At 41.8% G+C, this 19,140-nt stretch overlaps 1 protein-coding gene across 1 annotated transcript in view; it reads right to left on the reverse strand.

The window, feature by feature from the left end:
* The window catches only part of LOC308051419 (guanine nucleotide-binding protein G(q) subunit alpha), a gene marked incomplete at both ends in the record, with an annotated part of 109,098 nt that extends 90,262 nt beyond the window's left edge, over nt 1-18,836 (reverse strand). The window contains one exon of the mRNA XM_080361847.1: nt 18,701-18,836. Coding sequence (XP_080217973.1) covers nt 18,701-18,836 — 136 coding nt within the window. The remainder of the gene's footprint in view (nt 1-18,700) is intronic.
* Nucleotides 18,837-19,140: the final 304 nt, after the last annotated feature.

Below are 19,140 nucleotides of genomic sequence, written 5' to 3' on the forward strand. Positions count from 1 at the left end.
CTACATGGAACCTTATAATTACCACCTTAAAAGATTTTAAGGCTGAACGGTCTGCTGCTGCTGGAATTTTTGAAGTGTTGCAGCCTGATAAGAAACCCGAAAATCGCTGTGAACTTTACCTGGTTCGTGTCTGTCTTCGATATCCTCCCTACTCCATCCCCTGCTGTGCCTTTGGCGCCGCAGTTGGCTCAGCAGTCCAGGACAGAGAGAGGAAAAATGCTGACTAATGATTCTCCAGCACCGTTCAAGTCCGTGTTATTTGATGACTTGGATGAAGATGAGGGTTTGCAGCATTTTCTTGAAAAGTTAGAAGGAAAAAGAGTATGTGTATGTGTTGCCCCGAGATCAGATAAAAACCATGAGAGACTCAAGCAAAATTAGACCTATGCAATGTAACAGCTATAGATCACTTAGGACAGAACAATGTGGATTCGTTGAAAGAGGCAGGTATCCCCCAACTCTTGGAACAGACACTAATTGGCACATCACAATTACAGGCGTGATTAGTTTCTGAAATCCTGAGGCAGTCAGCAGACCGTGCATGTCAAGCTATGAGAGAGGTGCCTGAAACCAACAAAGCAGCCAAATCATTTACAACTATTAATCAGGGTCCCAATGAGAATTACGTGCAATTTATTGACCATCTTCAAGAGGCCATCAATAAGCAGGTTGAAAACTTAGAAGCTAAGGAAGCACCGGTGTTGAAATTAGCAGTAGAGAATGCTAATGTTTGCTATCAACGTGTTATCTGCGAGTTTTACAGGACACATTATGTGCTTCTGTGTATTGCCTCTCTGAAAATCAAGCAGCTTGTCAGGAATGTGAGTTAATTGTTTTACTGGTTGTTGTTTGCAGTTCTTTATGATATTGTTCATGTGGGTGCACTGTGGGCCTTCTCCCCACTTTTCCCACTCACGCTGCAAGCAGCCCTGTGCTTCCCCCCCTCCCTCCCTCTTCTCAAGGTTTTTACTTACGAGATGGGGTCAGGAGTGACGGTTTGCAGTCGAGTTCCTAAGAAATCAGTATTGGGAGGTGTTTTAGAACATAGGAAAGCACTTGGAAATAGGAGGAAGGAGGATCTTGTGAAATATTGTAATTAATGGTGGCTGCTGTATAAGTTAAATGATTGGGAAAAGTGTCCGGAGGATAGAACCTTGAAGTATAACACCTTGTTGCAATTAATGTTGTTTTTAATGCCAGAAGAGCAGGACAAAATAAATCCCTACAAGAGATCATTACATCATTTCAGACAGTTTTACAGGCGGAACGGTTTGAACTTCAACAAGCTGAGAGAGTCAACTGATAACACACAGGTCAGAAAACTTGCTGAAGTCTGCAAGATGCTTTCCTCATTTACCTGTTTTCTTTGTAGGTATCTGTTTTAAGAATGCTACAGTTTAATAAGTCTTTGCCTGTTATATGGTACAGTAAGTTCACAGAGTGCTAAATCATGAGAATCCGTTGACTCAAAATGTGCGTTTTGTGATAATACAGAAGATCATGAGTAATTTAGTTCTTCACTGCGTGAACGTGATGATAAGATTTTGTGTCTAACAGCTGTTACTTTTCTTTCTAGCATGCTAGCTTTGTTCCAGCATCCAGACTTGCGCAACTCTGTGATAGGCTGTGTCTCATCTCGATGTGCTGGGTTTGGCTCTTTTGTATGCACACCAGGTAAAGAATCCTGGTTTGGGGATAACAGTTGTAGCGCGCCAGATGAGACACTAATAAAAGCCTTGCCCCGCCCAGCTCGCTGTGGGGGGGGCGGGTGCCGGTTGGGCTCCAGCCGCACTGACCTGTTTTGTCAGGGAGACCCAGCGGTGCCTCCACCTGGCTGAGCAGTGAGCGGCCCAAAGGTGCAAAGCTAAAATTGAGATATTGTCTTGAATAAGTGTAATTGCGATCCATTTGCATATTTGAACTTGGTGTTTGGTTTTCATATCTGAGCTCAGTATTTTAATTTGCATATTTGTATTTGGTACCAAAAGAACTAATTTGGGGAGATAATTACAAAATGGGAACCGGTTCCACTACTAAAATACCACCTTGCTCCCCTTTAGGTTGCATCCTTACACATTAGAGTAATTGCTCATATTGTTATCTAATAATTTTGAGACCAGAAAAGAATTGAAGTTGTTAAACTTTGATTCCCATTGAAAAAAAAACCTAACAAAAAAACAAACAAACAAAAAAAAACAACCAACAAAACACCTAAATGCTATGATGGATGTGAACCTGGTATTGTATGAGGTTGTATTTAAAAGTTGCTAGAATATGAACTGATTTTCATCTAGGAAAATGGAATAATGGATTGATGTTTAATATACTGTTTTTTGACATCTGTAAATTGTAGAAGGCAAATGGGGCTGAGGAATGTAACGACTGTTGAGCTTATTGGAATTGTGCATAAACTGTATTATGGTTGGAATGAAATGGGTAAACAAAACAGCAAAATATCCCAGGCCTGTGCTTGAACGTAAATTTCAGGCCTGTGTCGAGCTGCAAGATAAACGCAGCTTGTTGTAACCGAGGAGTTTGCCAGAGCCTTCCACTTCGTACCAGCGATTACACCACCTGCGTGGCCTTGGTACAGCTGAACTGCAGCAAGAAGGAGAAAACATAGAAAAACGTGGCCTCCCATTTTCAAGGCGGTGAAAGGGGGGTTTTCTCTCTCCCCACTGCAGCGATGTTGTAATACTGAATGGAGCAGTCTGAGGGTGAAATTTAAAGGCATCCCCAGCAGATCTGTAGTTCTAATGAAGCTGGGAAATTAAACCAAAATTTGTTAATGGACTTATTCTGTGGTAACTGGTTGTAAGAGACTTCTTACTAAATTCAACATCATCGTTTTTGAGATCGTGGGAAAGAAAGAAAGAAAAAAAGACCATTATTTTGAGACCAGTGGAGTGCCAAATTTGGAACAAAGTTTTACCATATGAATTCTTGTAGTTGCCAGAAAGCCCTGCACCTCTCTTGGGTCAAGATTTGTTAAGTAAATTGTAAGCTCAAATAACGTTTTCTGAGAATTCTGTTTAGTTGCATGTCCCACAAGAAGCTGCTTGGATGGTGCAGATCTGCCTGCAGCAAGTGAGAAATCTCCAAGGAAATTTCAAATGCTGTATTTCCACTAGTATTAACAGCCAATGTCTCGATAAAGCAAATACTACACTGATAGATCTGAAACAGGACTTTGATCCAGTAAGGGAAAACAATATCCAATAAATATGACAGCCTAAATGGACTTGGAGATTTTGAGGAATAAATTTATGACAACCTTACAGGCTGACTGCATTCGATTGGACTTGCAGATTTGTCTGTTTATAGCTACAACATAGAAACAACCTGTGGCTATTGTGCGACAGTATGATGAGATTGCTAACACACTGATATACCGATTGTTACTCTGATCAAGAAATGCAGGGAATGAATTTAGGTCTCAATAGGCCACGATCCTTTTGTCATACATGTACCATTTGTGAAATTTAATTATGATTTTTTATTTGCAATCTACATCTTTGTAAATTGCACCAGCTGGTTTTCTTACCAGCACAGCTTTTGGCATGCCTAAATGTAAATTGCTGCAGAACCTGCAAGTCTTTAACATCAGGTCACAGACCACACGTGTATCTGGTCTGATCCTACATACTTGCAAAGTTTTGGTTGATGGTTCTGGGCAGTCTCATAAAGCTGTAGTGGTCTGGCGTGAAGACAACAGTTGGCATCATTCTGTAAAAATTATTGAAGGTTCAACCCGATTAGCAGAACTTCGCGCAGCTTTACATTACTTAGAGCTTGTTAAGGAGGAACCTCTAAATTTGATTTGTGATTCTGAGTACGTAGTCAAGGTCCAATGCACGTATCTGATTCTGAACTGTTTTTTGCTTTTTTTCAAAAACAAAAAGGAGAAGTAGGGGAAACACCACAAACCCAATTGTCATAAGTATTGTATGTGATGAATCACTTGTATCTAAGTGGTGCAGCCCAAATTTGGCCTGTGATGAAACACTTTGCACTTATGACCCAAAACCATGCTAAATCAGAAAGAACCTACATTAGTTATGGTCAAATCACTAGTTAATGGTCAATGGAAAAGGCCACATCAATTAATAAATTGGGGAAAAGGTTATGCTTGTGTCATTACAGGCCAAGGATCAAAGTGGATTCCCACGAAATGGGTCAAGGCATAGCTGAATAAAGACAACAAAGATTCAACGGATGCAGACGGACAGGAGGGAGATAAGTTGTGAGGACTGTTTCAGATGTAAACCGTGGATCCTAATTCAGTGTTATAGATGCTCACAGACCTAGTGGTCTAGAAGCCTATTAGCAAGCAGGTGCTGTACCTTCTGTGGAGAATGGTAATTTGAACAAGCAGCAGGAGAGCCAAAAGGGCAATATCACACTTAGATAATCAGTGCAAAGATGAGGTAAAATTATGAGACATTCCTACCATAGTACCTACTGCACTCTTTCTCCCTGATCTGGCAGCTGATAAAGCTTTAGAAGACATATAAAAGTTAAGCTATTGGTCTTTTAAACAGGCTAATCTAACTTCTGAGATACTAACTCATTAATAGTAGATGTTGATGGTATTAGGCATGCTACTCTACAAAATCACACAGTTATAGATCTTTTACTTTTAACACTAGGTCATGGTTGTGAAGAATTCAAGACAATGTGTTGTATTAACTTGTCTGATCATTCTGAATCTATTCATAGTACTTTAGACAAACTAAAACAACACGCTAATAAGATTGTTGCAGTAGAACTAGGGTTTGACAAATGGCTTAAAAGCTTGGGAATAGGTGGGTGGTTGTTTGATCTTATTCAGTAAGGCTTAACTGCATTATATGTAACTGTAATTATGTTGTTAGTCATGTGCTGTATGTTGCAGTATATTTCAAAGATGATTCAGCACGCTGTAAATAAAGCCTGGCTGGTTCAAGAACAAAAAGGGGGAATTGTGGATGGGTTTCTATTAGATGGAGATTTGTTATTGAACTAGCCAGGCCCAAAGGAATTTCAGGGCAAGGGGTAATGGGTTCAAACTGGAACACAAGAGGTTCCACTTAAATTTGAGAAGAAACTTCTTCTCAGTGAGGGTGACAGAGCCTGGAACAGGCTGCCCAGGGGGATTGTGGAGTCTCCTTCTGTGCAGACATTCCAACCCACCTGGACACCTTCCTGTGTGACCTCATCTGGGTGTTCCTGCTCCAGCAGGGGGATTGGACTAGATGATCTTTTGAGGTCCCTTCCAATCCCTAACATTCTCTGATTCTGTGATTCTCTAATGGGGGCAGGGGTTGGAATTAGGAGAATGCTCCTCATGGGGGATGATAAAAGGAGAATATCAGTAGGCATGCCCACCCCCAAAGGAACATTCTCCTTATTCCACCATAGAAGAATGAGAAGAATGTTCGTGCTGGGGAACAGCATTAAGGATAACATTGCGGTCCAAGGAATTGGTGATGGGAGAATAAGGAGAATGTTACTGGGATAGATGGAGGGGGAGAACTGATGGAGAAAGAGTGGCTGCTTTTTATGGGGAAGGGGGTTTGAAGGAAAGGTCACCCTGTGTGATAGGGTCTGACTATTATTTAACCTGGTCCTAAAGGAAATTTTCGTCTATTACTTAGGTGGTGTACCATACCATCTTTGGTGGAACAATTTGAATCCCAAAATGTCCAGTAAGAGAAAGATTGATGCAGAAGAAAGGCAATGTAATGATAGATGGGAAAGTGAATACATGTTTGTGTTTCAAGGAGAAAAAACAGTATGTATTTTGTGTTATGAGACATTGTCGATGATAAAGGAGCTCAGTGTACATTGTACACTGGCATTTTGAGAGCAAACACAGAACTAAATATGCTAAATTTAGCCTCCAAGAAAAACAATTGATGCAAGAATTAAAAGGCAGGCTGCAATCACAGCAGAATATGTTCACCAGAGCTATAGCCAAAAATGTTGCAGCAGTGAAAACTAGCTTTATTGTGGCTGAAGAAATTGCTTGAGCTTCGAAGTGTTTTTCAGAGGGTGCATTTTTGAAGCAGTGCATGCTGAAGGTGTGTAAGTAGGTGTGCCCCGATCAAATACAGACTTAAAAATGTCAGTTTGTCAAGAAATACAATTGCAAACCATGTCAAGGAACTAGCAGGAAATCTGACAACACAGCTGGCCGAACAGGTGCACAGTTGTCTGGCCTTTTCATTAGCTGTTGATGAAAGCACAGACAACACGGATACACTGCATCTATCCATTTCTATAAGAGGTATGAAAGTGGACTTCTCTGTTACCAAGTAGCTCTTGGATGTAATTGCCACACATGGAATGACAACAGGGAAAGACATTTTTGATGCGGTGGAGAAGTCCATAACTAATCATAAACTATCCTGAGAAAAGCTAGTGGTGCTAACTACTGACAGCACACCTCCAGTGTGTGGAGAAAAAACAGGCTTGGTTGGACTAATGAAGGGGAAAATGCAAAAAAGTAACTGCGACACATCTGATAACATATCATTGCATTATCCGTCAAGAAGCTCTGTGTAGAAAGGTTCTGGAACTGGATAATATTATGACCACAGTCATGAAAACAGTGAACTTCATTCGGACATGTAGCTTGAATCATCGTTAGTTCCAAGTGTTTTTGCAGGAAATGGACTTGGAGCATGAAGACGTGCCATACCATACAGAAGTAAGGTGGCTGAGCACAGTCCTGAAAAGATTTTTTGATCTTAGGAAAGAAATTGCACTTTTCATGCAAAGTAAAGGAAAACCCTTGCCTGAGCTGTCAGATCCAAACTGGCTGTGTGATTTTGCTATGTTATGTGACATAACTGAGCAACTGAATCAGAAGCTGCCAGGACGCAAACAAGTTATCACACAGATGTCCAACATGATCACAGCTTTCCAGCATAAACTTCACCTATGGAAGTCTCAAGTGGACAAGGACAATCTTGCCCACTTGCCTGTTTGTCAGAGCATTTCAGCCTCAGTTCCCCAGTGCTTATTCATGCATTCAGTTGGCTACCAAATTGAGTCAGTTAATTGATGAATTTGATCGGCGCTTCTCAGACTTTAGAAGACAGCACTCAAGCTTTGCCATCTTTGCCAATCCTTTCACCATTGATGACGACATTGCACCCCATAACCTTCATATGGAATTAATTGATATTCAAAGCAATAGTGGCCTGAGAGCAAAGTTCGAGGATGTTAAAATTGAGGACTTTTACCATCTACTACTGCCCCCTGCTTTGATCCCACAGCTCCGACTTGATGCTGCCTGTATTCTGTAAATGTTTGGGAGCACCTATCTGTGCGAACACATGTTTTCAGTAATGAATCTAAACAAGACTAAGCACAGATCACACATCACCAATGACAACCTCTATGCTGTTTTACGAATTACTACAGCACAACAGCTGAAACCAGACGTAGACACACTAACCTCGGGAAAACGATGTCAGACATCCAGTCAGAAAACAAGAGGTAAGCCTAAAACCTGAATTTAAAAACATATGAATTGTCATGCTTGTATTTTGCTTTGTGTTTGTTGTTATTTTCAGAACATAATCAATGGATGAGGATGGTATGTGACATGCCAGTTTCTCGGGTTATTTAACAATAAGTTCAGCTTCACAGTTGCCATCGAAGGGCTGATTATAATGGTAATACTGTATAAATGTAACTACTCCTTAACAGCTTGCTTAACTGTTAAGGAGTAGTTACATTAATACAATCCTAAAATTACATTCAGCCCTTTGAAGGCAACCGCAAGGCTGATGTGGCCCCCAGTGAAAATGAGTTTGACACTCCTGGTCTAGATGGACATGGGTGAAAAGTGGTGTCCCTCAGGGGTCCATACTGGGACCAGTACTGTTTAATATCTGCATCAATGACATAGACAGTGGGATCAAGTGCACCCTCAACAACTTTACGGATTACACCAAATGGAGTGGTGCAGTTGACACGCCTGAGGGACAGGATGACATCCAACAGGACCTGGACAAGCTCAAGAAGCGGGCCCATACAAACCTCATGAGGTTCAACAAGTGCAAGGTCCTTCACCTGGGTTGGGGCAACCCCCAAAATCGATACAGGCTGAGGGATAATAGAATCACTGAATCATTTTGGTTGAAAGAGACCCTCAGGATCATCGAGTCCAACCATAACCTAACCTAACTCTAGCACTGAACCATGTCCCTGAGAACCTCAACTAAACACCTTTTAAACACCTCCAGGGATGGTGACTCCACCACATTCCTGAGCAGCCTGTTCCAATGCCTGGCAACCCTTGCCATGAATAATTTTTTCCTAATATCCAACCTAAACCTCCCCTGGTGCAACTTGAGGCCATTTCCTCTTGTCCTATCACTTGCTACTTGGGAGAAGAGACCAACACCCTCCATGCTACAACCTCCTTTCAGGTAACTGTAGACAGCAATAAGGTCTCCCCTCAGACTCGTTTTCTCAAGGCTTAAAAACAGCCCCAGCTCAAAAACTGCTCCTCATTAGACTTGTGCTTCAGACCCCTCACCAGCTTCATCACCCTCCTCTGCACTCTCTCTAGTACCTCCATGTCCTTCTTATGATGAAGGGCCCAAAACTGAACACAGTGTTCAAGGTGTGGCCTCACCAGTGCTGAGTACAGTGGCACAATCACTTCCCTAGTCCTGCTGGCCACACTATTCCTGATACGAGCCAGGATGCTGCTGGCCTTTTTGGCCACTTGGGCACACTGCTGGCTCATATTCAGCCAGCTGTCAATCAACACCCCCAGATCCCTCTCTGCCAGGCAGCTTTCCAGCCACTCTTCCCTGAGCCTGTAGTGTTGCCTGAGGTTGTTGTGACCTAAGTGCAGGACCCAGCACTTGGCCTTGTTAAATCTCATACAATTGGCCTCAGCCCAATGATCCAGCTGGTCCAGATGCCTCTGTATGGCCTTCCTACCCTCCAGCAGGTCAACACTCCCACCCAATTTGGTGTCATCTACAAATTTACTGAGGGTGCACTCAATCCCTTCATCCAGATCACTGATAAAGAGATTAAACAGAACTGGCCCCAATACTGAGCCCTGGGGAGCACCACATACATTACAGACATTCTGTTAGCTTAACAAAAGAAGAAACGCTCCTAGGTGACATTTCTGTCACAATATAGACTTGCAGTAGTCTGCATTATTAGAAAAACAATCTACCTTGCTTGCTGACAGACTTAAAGGACTGCCCAAATCCAAAAGAAGATTATTGTGAAAGCATTAAACACTTGATTTTGTAATATTAATTGGTCAGGGATGTCTTCCACTTCAAAAAGACATGGGGAGAATAATTTTCCTCCGCTTCTCCAAGAGAAAATGCTAGTAGAAACAAGTATTTCCTGCCTGGTTTTAAGTAGCCTTCTATAGACTTAAACTCTTCAATTAAACTATCCAAACTGGAAACAAAAGAGGATTCATTAGTAAGGCAATTGAATAAAAAAGGAGAATGGCAAGAAGGAAAACCTTCCTTTTCAAATGCAAATCTAAACTTAATTTCTAGACATCCTCATGACAGTCCTCTCAATGAAGGAAACCTGGGATATTCTAGAATACTTAATCACAGGATAAGATATATTAAAAAACTAACAGGATCACTATACTTGTCTGGAGGAAAAGTGCACATCTAAAGCTTCAAGGTTTTCTCCATTTCTTCTACTCAATAACATGGAAGTTATTTCATGTGGGGTTTTTTTAAACAATTTATTCTGTAGATAGACTGAAAGACAAATCTTTATAGCAAATAAAGGCTACGTTTAAGGCAGGCTACTGGGAAAGGACAGAAAACTGATAATCCAATATTCAAATTGATTTTTCCTTATCATTTATGGATTTTCAGAAAGAAATAAAATAGTATAGCATCAAAAAGGCAACTCCACTAATAGCCATTATTGGAATCAGCTAAGGAGAGCCTGGGAAATGACTTGTCATTGTTTGCTTTTTCAGGTCAAGATGCAAAGAAGTTCCACAGATTGAGGGCTGAGAAAACCACTAAAAAAAAAAAAAAAAAAAAAAAAAACCCACACAAACAAAAACAAAACCAAAAACAAACACTACAGGGATTTAAAAAGAAAAAGTCTGGTTACCCTTTTTAGAAAATATTGGCAAGGAGCCAAGCATAACTACTTAAAGGCTAAAGGAGACCTATTTGCTATTTGTTGAGGTCTAACCATCTTTGTGGCAGGTGGACTCCTCCCCACCCTGAAAGCACCAGAAACTTCTAGACCAATAGACTGCTATGGTCATGGACACACCCCTTGGTTGACAGACAGGGTCCTTGACCAATGACACATCTCAGAAAGAAGTTTCTAGACCACTACCATAAATGACCACAAGTTCAGATTCAATTTACCTTATAAATGGAGCCCACAAGAGACACACCCCCCCCCCCCCCCCCCTTTTGAGTTGGTATTCCTTGGAGTAGCTGGTATGCAGCCAAAGACTCTCCTTAGACTGGGATGACATCTAAGGAAAGTTCCTCCAGGATTGAGATACCTTGCCTTATTGGTGAGTAATTATATCTTCTGGGATACCTTTGAGAGTCCTCACGTTGTATGAGTGGGAAGATGCATATTTTGAATTGTCATTTTACATTTTCTCCAAAGTAAGAGATACTTATCAATCTAGTTTCAACACACATCATCAAGATAAGTATGTTTGTTTTCTAATCATAAATACATACTGTTGTAGCTACCTAAAATTATTTTCAAATGTTCAGTGGGAGTATAAGTATGGATCAATACAAGATAAGAAAAGGCTGCAATGTTCTTTCAAAATAATTAAGTTTTCTGTTTTAATGAGGAGCAAAGAAAATAGCCAATTAGAATATGCTCTCCAATATCAGCATTTTTAAATTGTGTACATAGAACTGAAACACACATAGTATCTGTTTACCTACTTATATAAGTAGAGGAGACTGTCTAATTGCACAGGTATTTCAGATTACAGCAGGGAAGGAAAAGTCATTGTTGGCTTGATGGGGCCACTTCCTCTTCAAGTGTTTTGTTTTGTTTTGTTTTGAAGTCTAAGTCTTTGCTAATTCACTGAGTTCTGCACATGAATCTTTCATTCAGCTAACACAGGTGTATATATATATCCTGTAGGAATGGAGGGAAGAAAAAAAACACAACAACAACATGACAAAACAACACACACAAGTTTTCCAGTTAAGACTAGCTGCAATTCATGCTAAGTTCAAATTATTTACTGTGTACCTGTTTCCTTTGGTAACATACAGAGAATGAAAGGATACTCATATTTGACACCTTGCTTCACTGACTCATCTGCTATTTCAAACAAGAAGAACACCTTTGCCTTAAGAGCCATGTTTTGCATGTGTGTCAATACCTGCAAGCGCGATACAAAATAGTAAACACGCTGCCAAGCCCTCCAAAACTTAATTTTGCTAAAGCTTATAGATATATAGACATAGCTAGCAAGATATTGCTAATTATTTTCTTAGATACTCATGATATTTTCCTGATGAGAAAAATAACACATAAGTATATACAGTGTACAGGCATAGTAGTGAAGGTTTATGGCTACAATCTAACATTTAGGCCCAAACATTGCTTTCTGAGACCAGGCAAAACTTCCACTGATGAAAGTCAAAATGATATACACAGAAAGCTAGAGCACATGGCTCTTAATACTTAACAAATATGTACATACATGCTTAAAACACAAGCATGCAGAATACTGTACACTGTACACACCAATATAAGACACTAAAAACACCTCTATTTTGTACTATAAGAATAAATGTTTTTACAACAGCAAACAGATGGATATGAACAACTTTACGCTTTGGAGAACAGTCATAAGGTTTTACAAAATATTCAGTAGTAATGAAATTCAGAAGAATTTGAAAAATACAGGAGATGAAAACCAAATTCAGCAGAGGACTAAATTTGGTCCAAAGCACTTAAACATTACAGACAAGTTATGCTAGCTGAACTATTACTATGCCTTTGTAATATGCTTTGGTGCATATGTTAGAGTTCTCACTTTCTAGAATTACAATAATAAAAAAAGATACTTGGCTTAATTTTCATAATAGATCAGAACAGGACAATGACATTCAATGCAGTACTTAAAGGTGGTATATGCTGTGGGATGAGACAGCAAGCACAGAGGGGCAAGGAGAAGCAGGCTCTAAACTGTTGAGCTTGGGGAGTGGGGTCTGATATGGTGAAGCTCACGCAATCATATCCAACTGGGAAACATGCCAGACCAATCAGAGCAGTGACAAATATTCCTTAGCTGCCTCCCAAGATGAGACCCAGAGGGTCAACCACCTCAAGGGTACACACGCCTGTGGTAGATCTTTCTGCACCCCTCATAAGAAACCTGCATGCTTGAGTACTTCCCTGAAGTGTCTGTACACCAATGCGTGTAGCATGGGGAATAAACAGGAAGAATTAGAGATCTATGCATGTTCACAGGGCCATTGTTATTACAGAGACATGGTAGGACAGCTCACATGACTGGACTGTTGTCATGGAAGGCTATGTACTTTTTGGGAAAGACAGGCCAGCAAGGCAAGGTGGAGGAGTTGCACTTTATGTGAGAGAGCAACTGGAATGTATCGAACTCTGCCTAGGGAGGATGAAGAACAAGTTGATAGCTTATGGGTAAAAATTAAGGCACAAGCTAATAAGGAGGACACTGTTGTGGGTGTTTACTACAGGCCACCTGATCAGGAGGAAGAAGTTCATGAGGCTTTCTACAGACAACTGGAAGTATCCTCACGATCATATGCCCTAGTTCTCATGGGAGACTTCGATCACCCTGACATCTGCTGGGTGGGCAACACAACTAAGCATGCACAGTCCAGGAGGTTCGTACAGATCATTGGTGACAACTTTTGGACACATACGGTGGAGGAGCCAATGAAGAGAGGTGTGCTGCTGGACCCTGTCCTAACAAACCAAAAAGAACTGGTTGGAGATGTCATGGTTGGGGGCAGCCTCAGCTGCAGCGACCATGAGATGGTGGATCCTGCGTGGAGGAAACAGGGCAATAAGTGGGACTATAACCATAGACTTCAGCAGGGTGAACTTTGGCCTCTTCAAGGTCCTGCTTGGAAAAATTCAATGGGATAGGGCTCTAGAAGGTAGAGGGGTCCAAGAGAGCTGGCTTATATTCAAACATCACTTCCTCCAAGCCCAAGACTGATGCATCCCTATGAGGAAGAAATCAAGTAAAGGAAGTAGGAGGCCGGCATGGATGAGTAAGGAACTCCAGTCAAAACTCAGGTGGAAGAAGGATGCTTGTCATGTGGAAAAAGGGACACACCACCTGGAAGGAATACAAGGAGGCTGTTAGAGTATGCAGGGATGCAGTGAGGAAGGCCAAGTTCCACTTGGAAGCAAATCTGGCCAGGGATATCAAGGACAAGAAGGGCTTCTTCAAGTATATCAGCAGCAAAAGGAAGGTTAGGGAAAATGTAGGTTCACTGCTGAATGAGGAGGGTGCCCTGGTGACGGATGATACAGAGAAGGCAGAGTTACTGAATGCCTTCTTCACTTCTGTCTTTACTGCTAAAACTGGCCCTCAGGTATCCCAGATCCTAGAGACAGAAGAGAAAGTCAGGCAAAAGGAAGACTTTCCCTCGGTTGAAGAAGATCAGGTTAGAGATCGTTTAGACAAACTGAAAATACAGAAATCCGTGAGCCCTGATGAGATGCACCCACGAGTACTGAGAGTTAGCAGATGTTATTGCAAAGCCACTCTCCATCATCTTTGAAAGGTCTTGGAGAACAGGAGAGGTGCCCGAGGACTGGAGGAAAGCCAATATCACTCCAGTCTTTTAAAACAGCAAGAAGGAGGACTCGGGAAACCACAGGCCAGTCAGCCTTACCTCCATCCCTGGAAAGGTGATGGAACAGCTTATTGTGGACATCATCTCCAAACATGTGGAGAAAAAGGTTATCAGAAGTAGTCAGCATGGGTTCACCAAAGGGGAATCATGTTTGACCAACCTGATAGCCTTCTATGATGGTATGACTGGCTGGGAAGATGAGGGAAGAGCAGTGGACATTGTCTACCTTGACTTCAGCAAGGCTTTTGACACCCTCTCTCATAACATCCTCATAGGCAAGCTCAAGAAGTGTGGGTTGGATGAATGCACGGTGAGATGGATCATGAACTGGCTGGACGGCAGAGCTCAGAGGATTGTGATCAACATTGCAGAGTCTGGTTGGAGGCCTGTAGTTAGTGAGGTTCCTCAGGGCTTAGTATCGGGTCCAGTCCTGTTCAACCTGTTCTCATCAATGACCTGGATGAAGAGACTGAGTGCACCCTCAGCAAGCTGACTGATGATACCAAACTGGGAGGAATGGCTGACACACCAGAGGCTGTGCTGCCATTCCACGAGACCTGGACAGGCTGGAGAACTAGGCAGAGAAGAACCTGATGAAATTCAACAAGGGCAAGTGCAGGGTCCTGCACCTGAGGAGGAATAACCCCAGGCACCAGTACAGGTTAAGGGTAGACCTGCTGGAAAACAGCATTGTGGAGAAGGACCTGGGAGTTCTGCTTGACGACAGATTGACCATGAGTCAACAATGTGCCCTTGTGGCCAAGAAAGCCAATGGTATCCTGGGGTGCATTAGGAAGAGTGTGGCCAGCAGGTCAAGGGAGGTGATCCTCCCCCTCTACTCTGCCCTGGTGAGGCCCCATCTGGAGTTCTGTGTCCAGTTCTGGCCTCCCCAGTTTAAGAAGGACAAGGAATTACTGGAGGGAGTCCAGTGGTAGGCTACAAAGATGATTAGGAGCCTAGAGTACCTTTCTTATGAGGACAGACTGAGACACCTGGGTCTGTTCAGCCTAGAGAAGCGAAGGCAGAGGGGGAATCTCATCAATGTTTATAAATATCTCAAGGGTGGGTGTCAAGAGGATGGGACTAGACTCCTTTCAGTGGTGCCCAACGATAGGATGAGGGGCAACAGGAACAGACTGAAGCACAGGAGGTTCCATCTGAATATGAGGAAAAACTTCTTTACCTTGAGGGTGCCAGAGCACTGGGACAGGCTGCCCAGAGAGGTTGTAGAGTCTCCTCTGAAGACATTCAAACCCACCCGGACACATTCCTGTGCAATCTACTCTAGGTGAACCTGCTTTAGCAGGTGGGTTGGACTAGATGATCTCCAGAGGTCCCTTCCAACCCTAACCATTCTGTGATTTTAATGTTTAATCATGAAGAGGTTTTCTTTTTTAACTAATAATTTTAAATACTCTTACCATGCAAAAAAAAGTTACCCAAAAATTACTTTCAACATTTGAAACTCTTTCATCCCATGAAAAGTTAAATGATATCATTATTAATACACAAGAAGGGTGCACATAGCATAGCATGTGTCACACAGTAACCTACACAGTTAGGAGGGAAATATTTCACTTTGCAAGGAAGCACTATAATTTCTACAATTTGAGAGGGGGGGAAAATCCTCTTTCCTGACCCAGAATTTTTTTATTTATATTTGCTTCACATTTGCATTTGTATGTCTAATTTTTAAACAAGAAAAAAATGTGGCATAGATATGATCATTTGTTCCTTAAAATCTTTTGAGTTAATACCTTTTACTTTGCACTTGCAAACAGTTCAAAAAGCATGCATGGTCAAATAACACCTCTCAGCTTACACTGTGTTTTCTCCTTATGATTCAAAGATATACCTTTGCATCTTGTTCAAAAGCCTTTAATCCACTTAGGCTTTGAATTCCAACAATACTTTTCAAAGTGGGACTGAGGCATTGCCATAAAACAAAGTTAAGCAATACTGCTGCTTTCAATTTTGAGGGACAAAGATATGTAATAGGATAGTAGAGGTCAAGTTAATTTAAAAAAAAAAATGATTGTAAGCAATTTCAGACATTTATGTTCCCAGTCTCACCATTTTAATTATTATTTTCCTATTTTTAAAATGGTTTTGTCCATCTTAACCATATGGCATCTCAACAAATGACTATGCTGGGAAAGCAGTGAGAGTGACTGAAAGAAGTACTGTCAGATACCTAAGAGAAACCCGGTAATTAAAACAATTTTTTTTAAGTTTTATTGTGGGGGTTGCTTTTTTTAATAAATTTTAATAAATTGAAATTTGAATCTTTATCCAACCCCATGCTTCACTGCTATACTGTATTTTACAAGATGAGATCATTAACTGTTAAAAGGCTGCACATGCACACACACTTTCAATCAAATATATTACTGAGTCTGATGAAGTACAATATGAAAAACAGTAACAATTTCTATACTGGTTTCTACTCAAATACAGATATACTATTAAGTATGAAGCAGAATGATTACCCCCCACTCCCCTGAAAAAACCTCTAGGCCAATGGACAACTATGGGCATGCACATACCCCTTGGTCAACAGACAGGGCCCTTTTCTTGACCAATTAAAGAACTTGGTTGAGAGAAGTTTCTAGACCACTATCATAAATGACCACAGCTCAGATTCAACTGAGGTATAAATGGAGCCTGCCAGAGACCCCCATTGAGTTGGTCTTCCTAGGAACAGCAGGTCTGCAGCCAAAAACTCTCCTCCTTAGACTGGGACACTCATCTAAGGAAAGTTCCTCCAGGATTAAGACACCTTGCTTTATTGGTAAGCAATCTTCTGGGTACCCTTGAGAGTCCTCACTTTGTAGGAGCGGGAAGATGCACATTTTGAATCATTACTCTAGAGTTTTGGGATCTTATCAGTTGTGTAGTAATTGAACTCCTAACTGGTATCTGAATCTGTGTTTTATAATGCTGTCAGAGTGCTGAATAATTTTTGAGAAGCCCTGTTTGTAGTTGGTTGTCCACTAAACAGTTCTGATTAGAATAAAGTCTGTCTGGAGCTTATTGCCTGCCTAAATTGACTTTTGGGGTGCCTCTGTGACAACATCTTCAGAAGCATATGGTTTATACTGATTTTGCAGAAAACGTTCATACAGGCAATTGGTAAGTTTTCTCCAAAGCTTTCTAAGTGATGGTTTGTTATCTATTTGGTCTAAAGTAATGCCACAATTAGGCCCTAATCTACCATTACCTAACCACACGCTTAATGTTACCAGTGGATAGATCTAAGAATACAAGTTCTGTGCTACTGATTGCAGAACCAAATCTCTGAATGGTATATGTTGGTATCATTCAATAAGTTTAATGCATTTTTAAAAACTTGGGATAAACCTCTAGCATTACTGCAAGAAAAACAGGAAATGCAGAAACAATTTGGACCTGACTAACAAGTCAAATGTCAACTGCCTCTTCTCCTCTAGCAAATGTATATAGTTAAGTAATTATACTTAAACAACTATATAATTAAACAAATGCAAGCTATATGTCCTCTATGTTTGGTTTGGATTTTGAAATAGAAACAGCATACACTTCCATCAAGCAAAAATTAAACCAAAATGAGACAGAATGTTATTACTGGTAGCATTGTATTTGTCTCCACCCCTCATTTTTCCACATCAGTTAAGGATCCCAATACCTTTCTCTATATATAGGAGACCAACTGTTTATTTAAAGTAGGAAATAACATATTCATAACCAAGTACTGAAATAAATTCAGACTTCCTTTCAACTCACCTTATTGAAAAGGCAGTTTATTTGCCCAATATAAACCATTACTTTCATGTACATGACCCAAGACAAAAGTCTTTGGCATAAACACCCCACATCTACTTGGAACATTCCTATTCATCCACACACTAAACACTGGTGCAGACATATTTCAAGGCCTGCTAGTGTAAGGCAGAAACTGTATTGCTACAAGAACTACATGATGTAGTAGAGCACATCAGATATAGACAAATATATTTGAATTCAAAAGGCTTATTTTAACACAAGCCAAATTCCTATTAAACAAACATTGCCTTTGCACACTTGTGGTTCCAAAATAACAACCTCTGTTTCAATTAAAGAGATATGATACAATAGATTTTATTTTCTGAACAGTGGGTGGATTCCTAAGTATTAAAGATCCTGTTATCCTCCAGCATACTTAAGGTTACTCTTCAGCTTCATGTGTGCATCTGGGTCTTTATGGTTTCTTTCACCTTTTGCTTTACCAAAAAAAAAATTAAAAAAAAAAAATCAGTCTACAATCTGGGTATAAGCACCTTATCCCAGTTTGCCTCATTAAATAAAAAAAATCACAATTAAAAAAAATGCAACCAGTGACCCAACAAACTTTCTAAGGCTCACAGAACAATGCGGATATTAAAGCCTGTCACCATCAATCTGCAAAGCAACTCCCCCTGCGAGTTCTTTCATTAATCTGCTTCCTTACCATCACTCTCCTACGCCCATGGCCGATATTCCCTCAAAACCCCCTCACTCACCAGCCATCCTTTCCCTCTCCATTTTGGAAGGCCGGGTTCCCTACCAGATCAGACCCACCCATAGGAACCACAGTTATTTGCGCAGCTACAAGCGCCTCGGCGAAGCCTGCACGCAGGCACAGCGCGGCGGCGGAGGAACGACGAGCAGGTCACCGCCGCCATCGCCACGGCCGCCCCGTGGCGAAGGTGGCGAGCACCCCGGGGGAAAGTGAATCGATGCGCCATGTAACGCACCGATGGGGCTAGCCAGAGGGGTGCCGGAGCGGTGACGTTCAGGCTGCACCCCCAGTGGCACTTAAAGCGTGTGTGCCGACGGCAGCCCACACTCACCCAGCAGCAGCAGCTTCAGTTCCCGACGGGCGTCCCGCTTGTCCCGGCGCAGCTGCCGCTCGATCTCGTCGTTGATCCGCCGGGCTTCCTTGGCTTCCTCGCTCAGGCAGCACGCCATGATGGACTCCAAAGTCATTCTTCCTAACTGGTTCGGACACAACCCCCCACCCCCCACCCTGAAAACGCGCGCGCACACACCCCACCAGAGCACCAGGCCCGGGGGACACAGACGCTCTCTGCCTGAGAGCCCCCACCGGGCACTGCAGAGCAAGCGCAGGGTGCTACCTCAATGCCACACACGGACAAGGAGAAAGAGAGGGGAGCCCCGGCAGTACAGATCCTCCGTTCTCTGTCTCTAATAGTCGCCGCTTCCAACTCCTCCTCTGAATTATGCACCAAGCAACATGAAAACATCCACCATAACAGCCTCGGCGGCAGCA

Source organism: Nesoenas mayeri, assembly GCF_963082525.1.
Source record: "Nesoenas mayeri genome assembly, chromosome: W".
NCBI lineage: Eukaryota > Metazoa > Chordata > Aves > Columbiformes > Columbidae > Nesoenas > Nesoenas mayeri.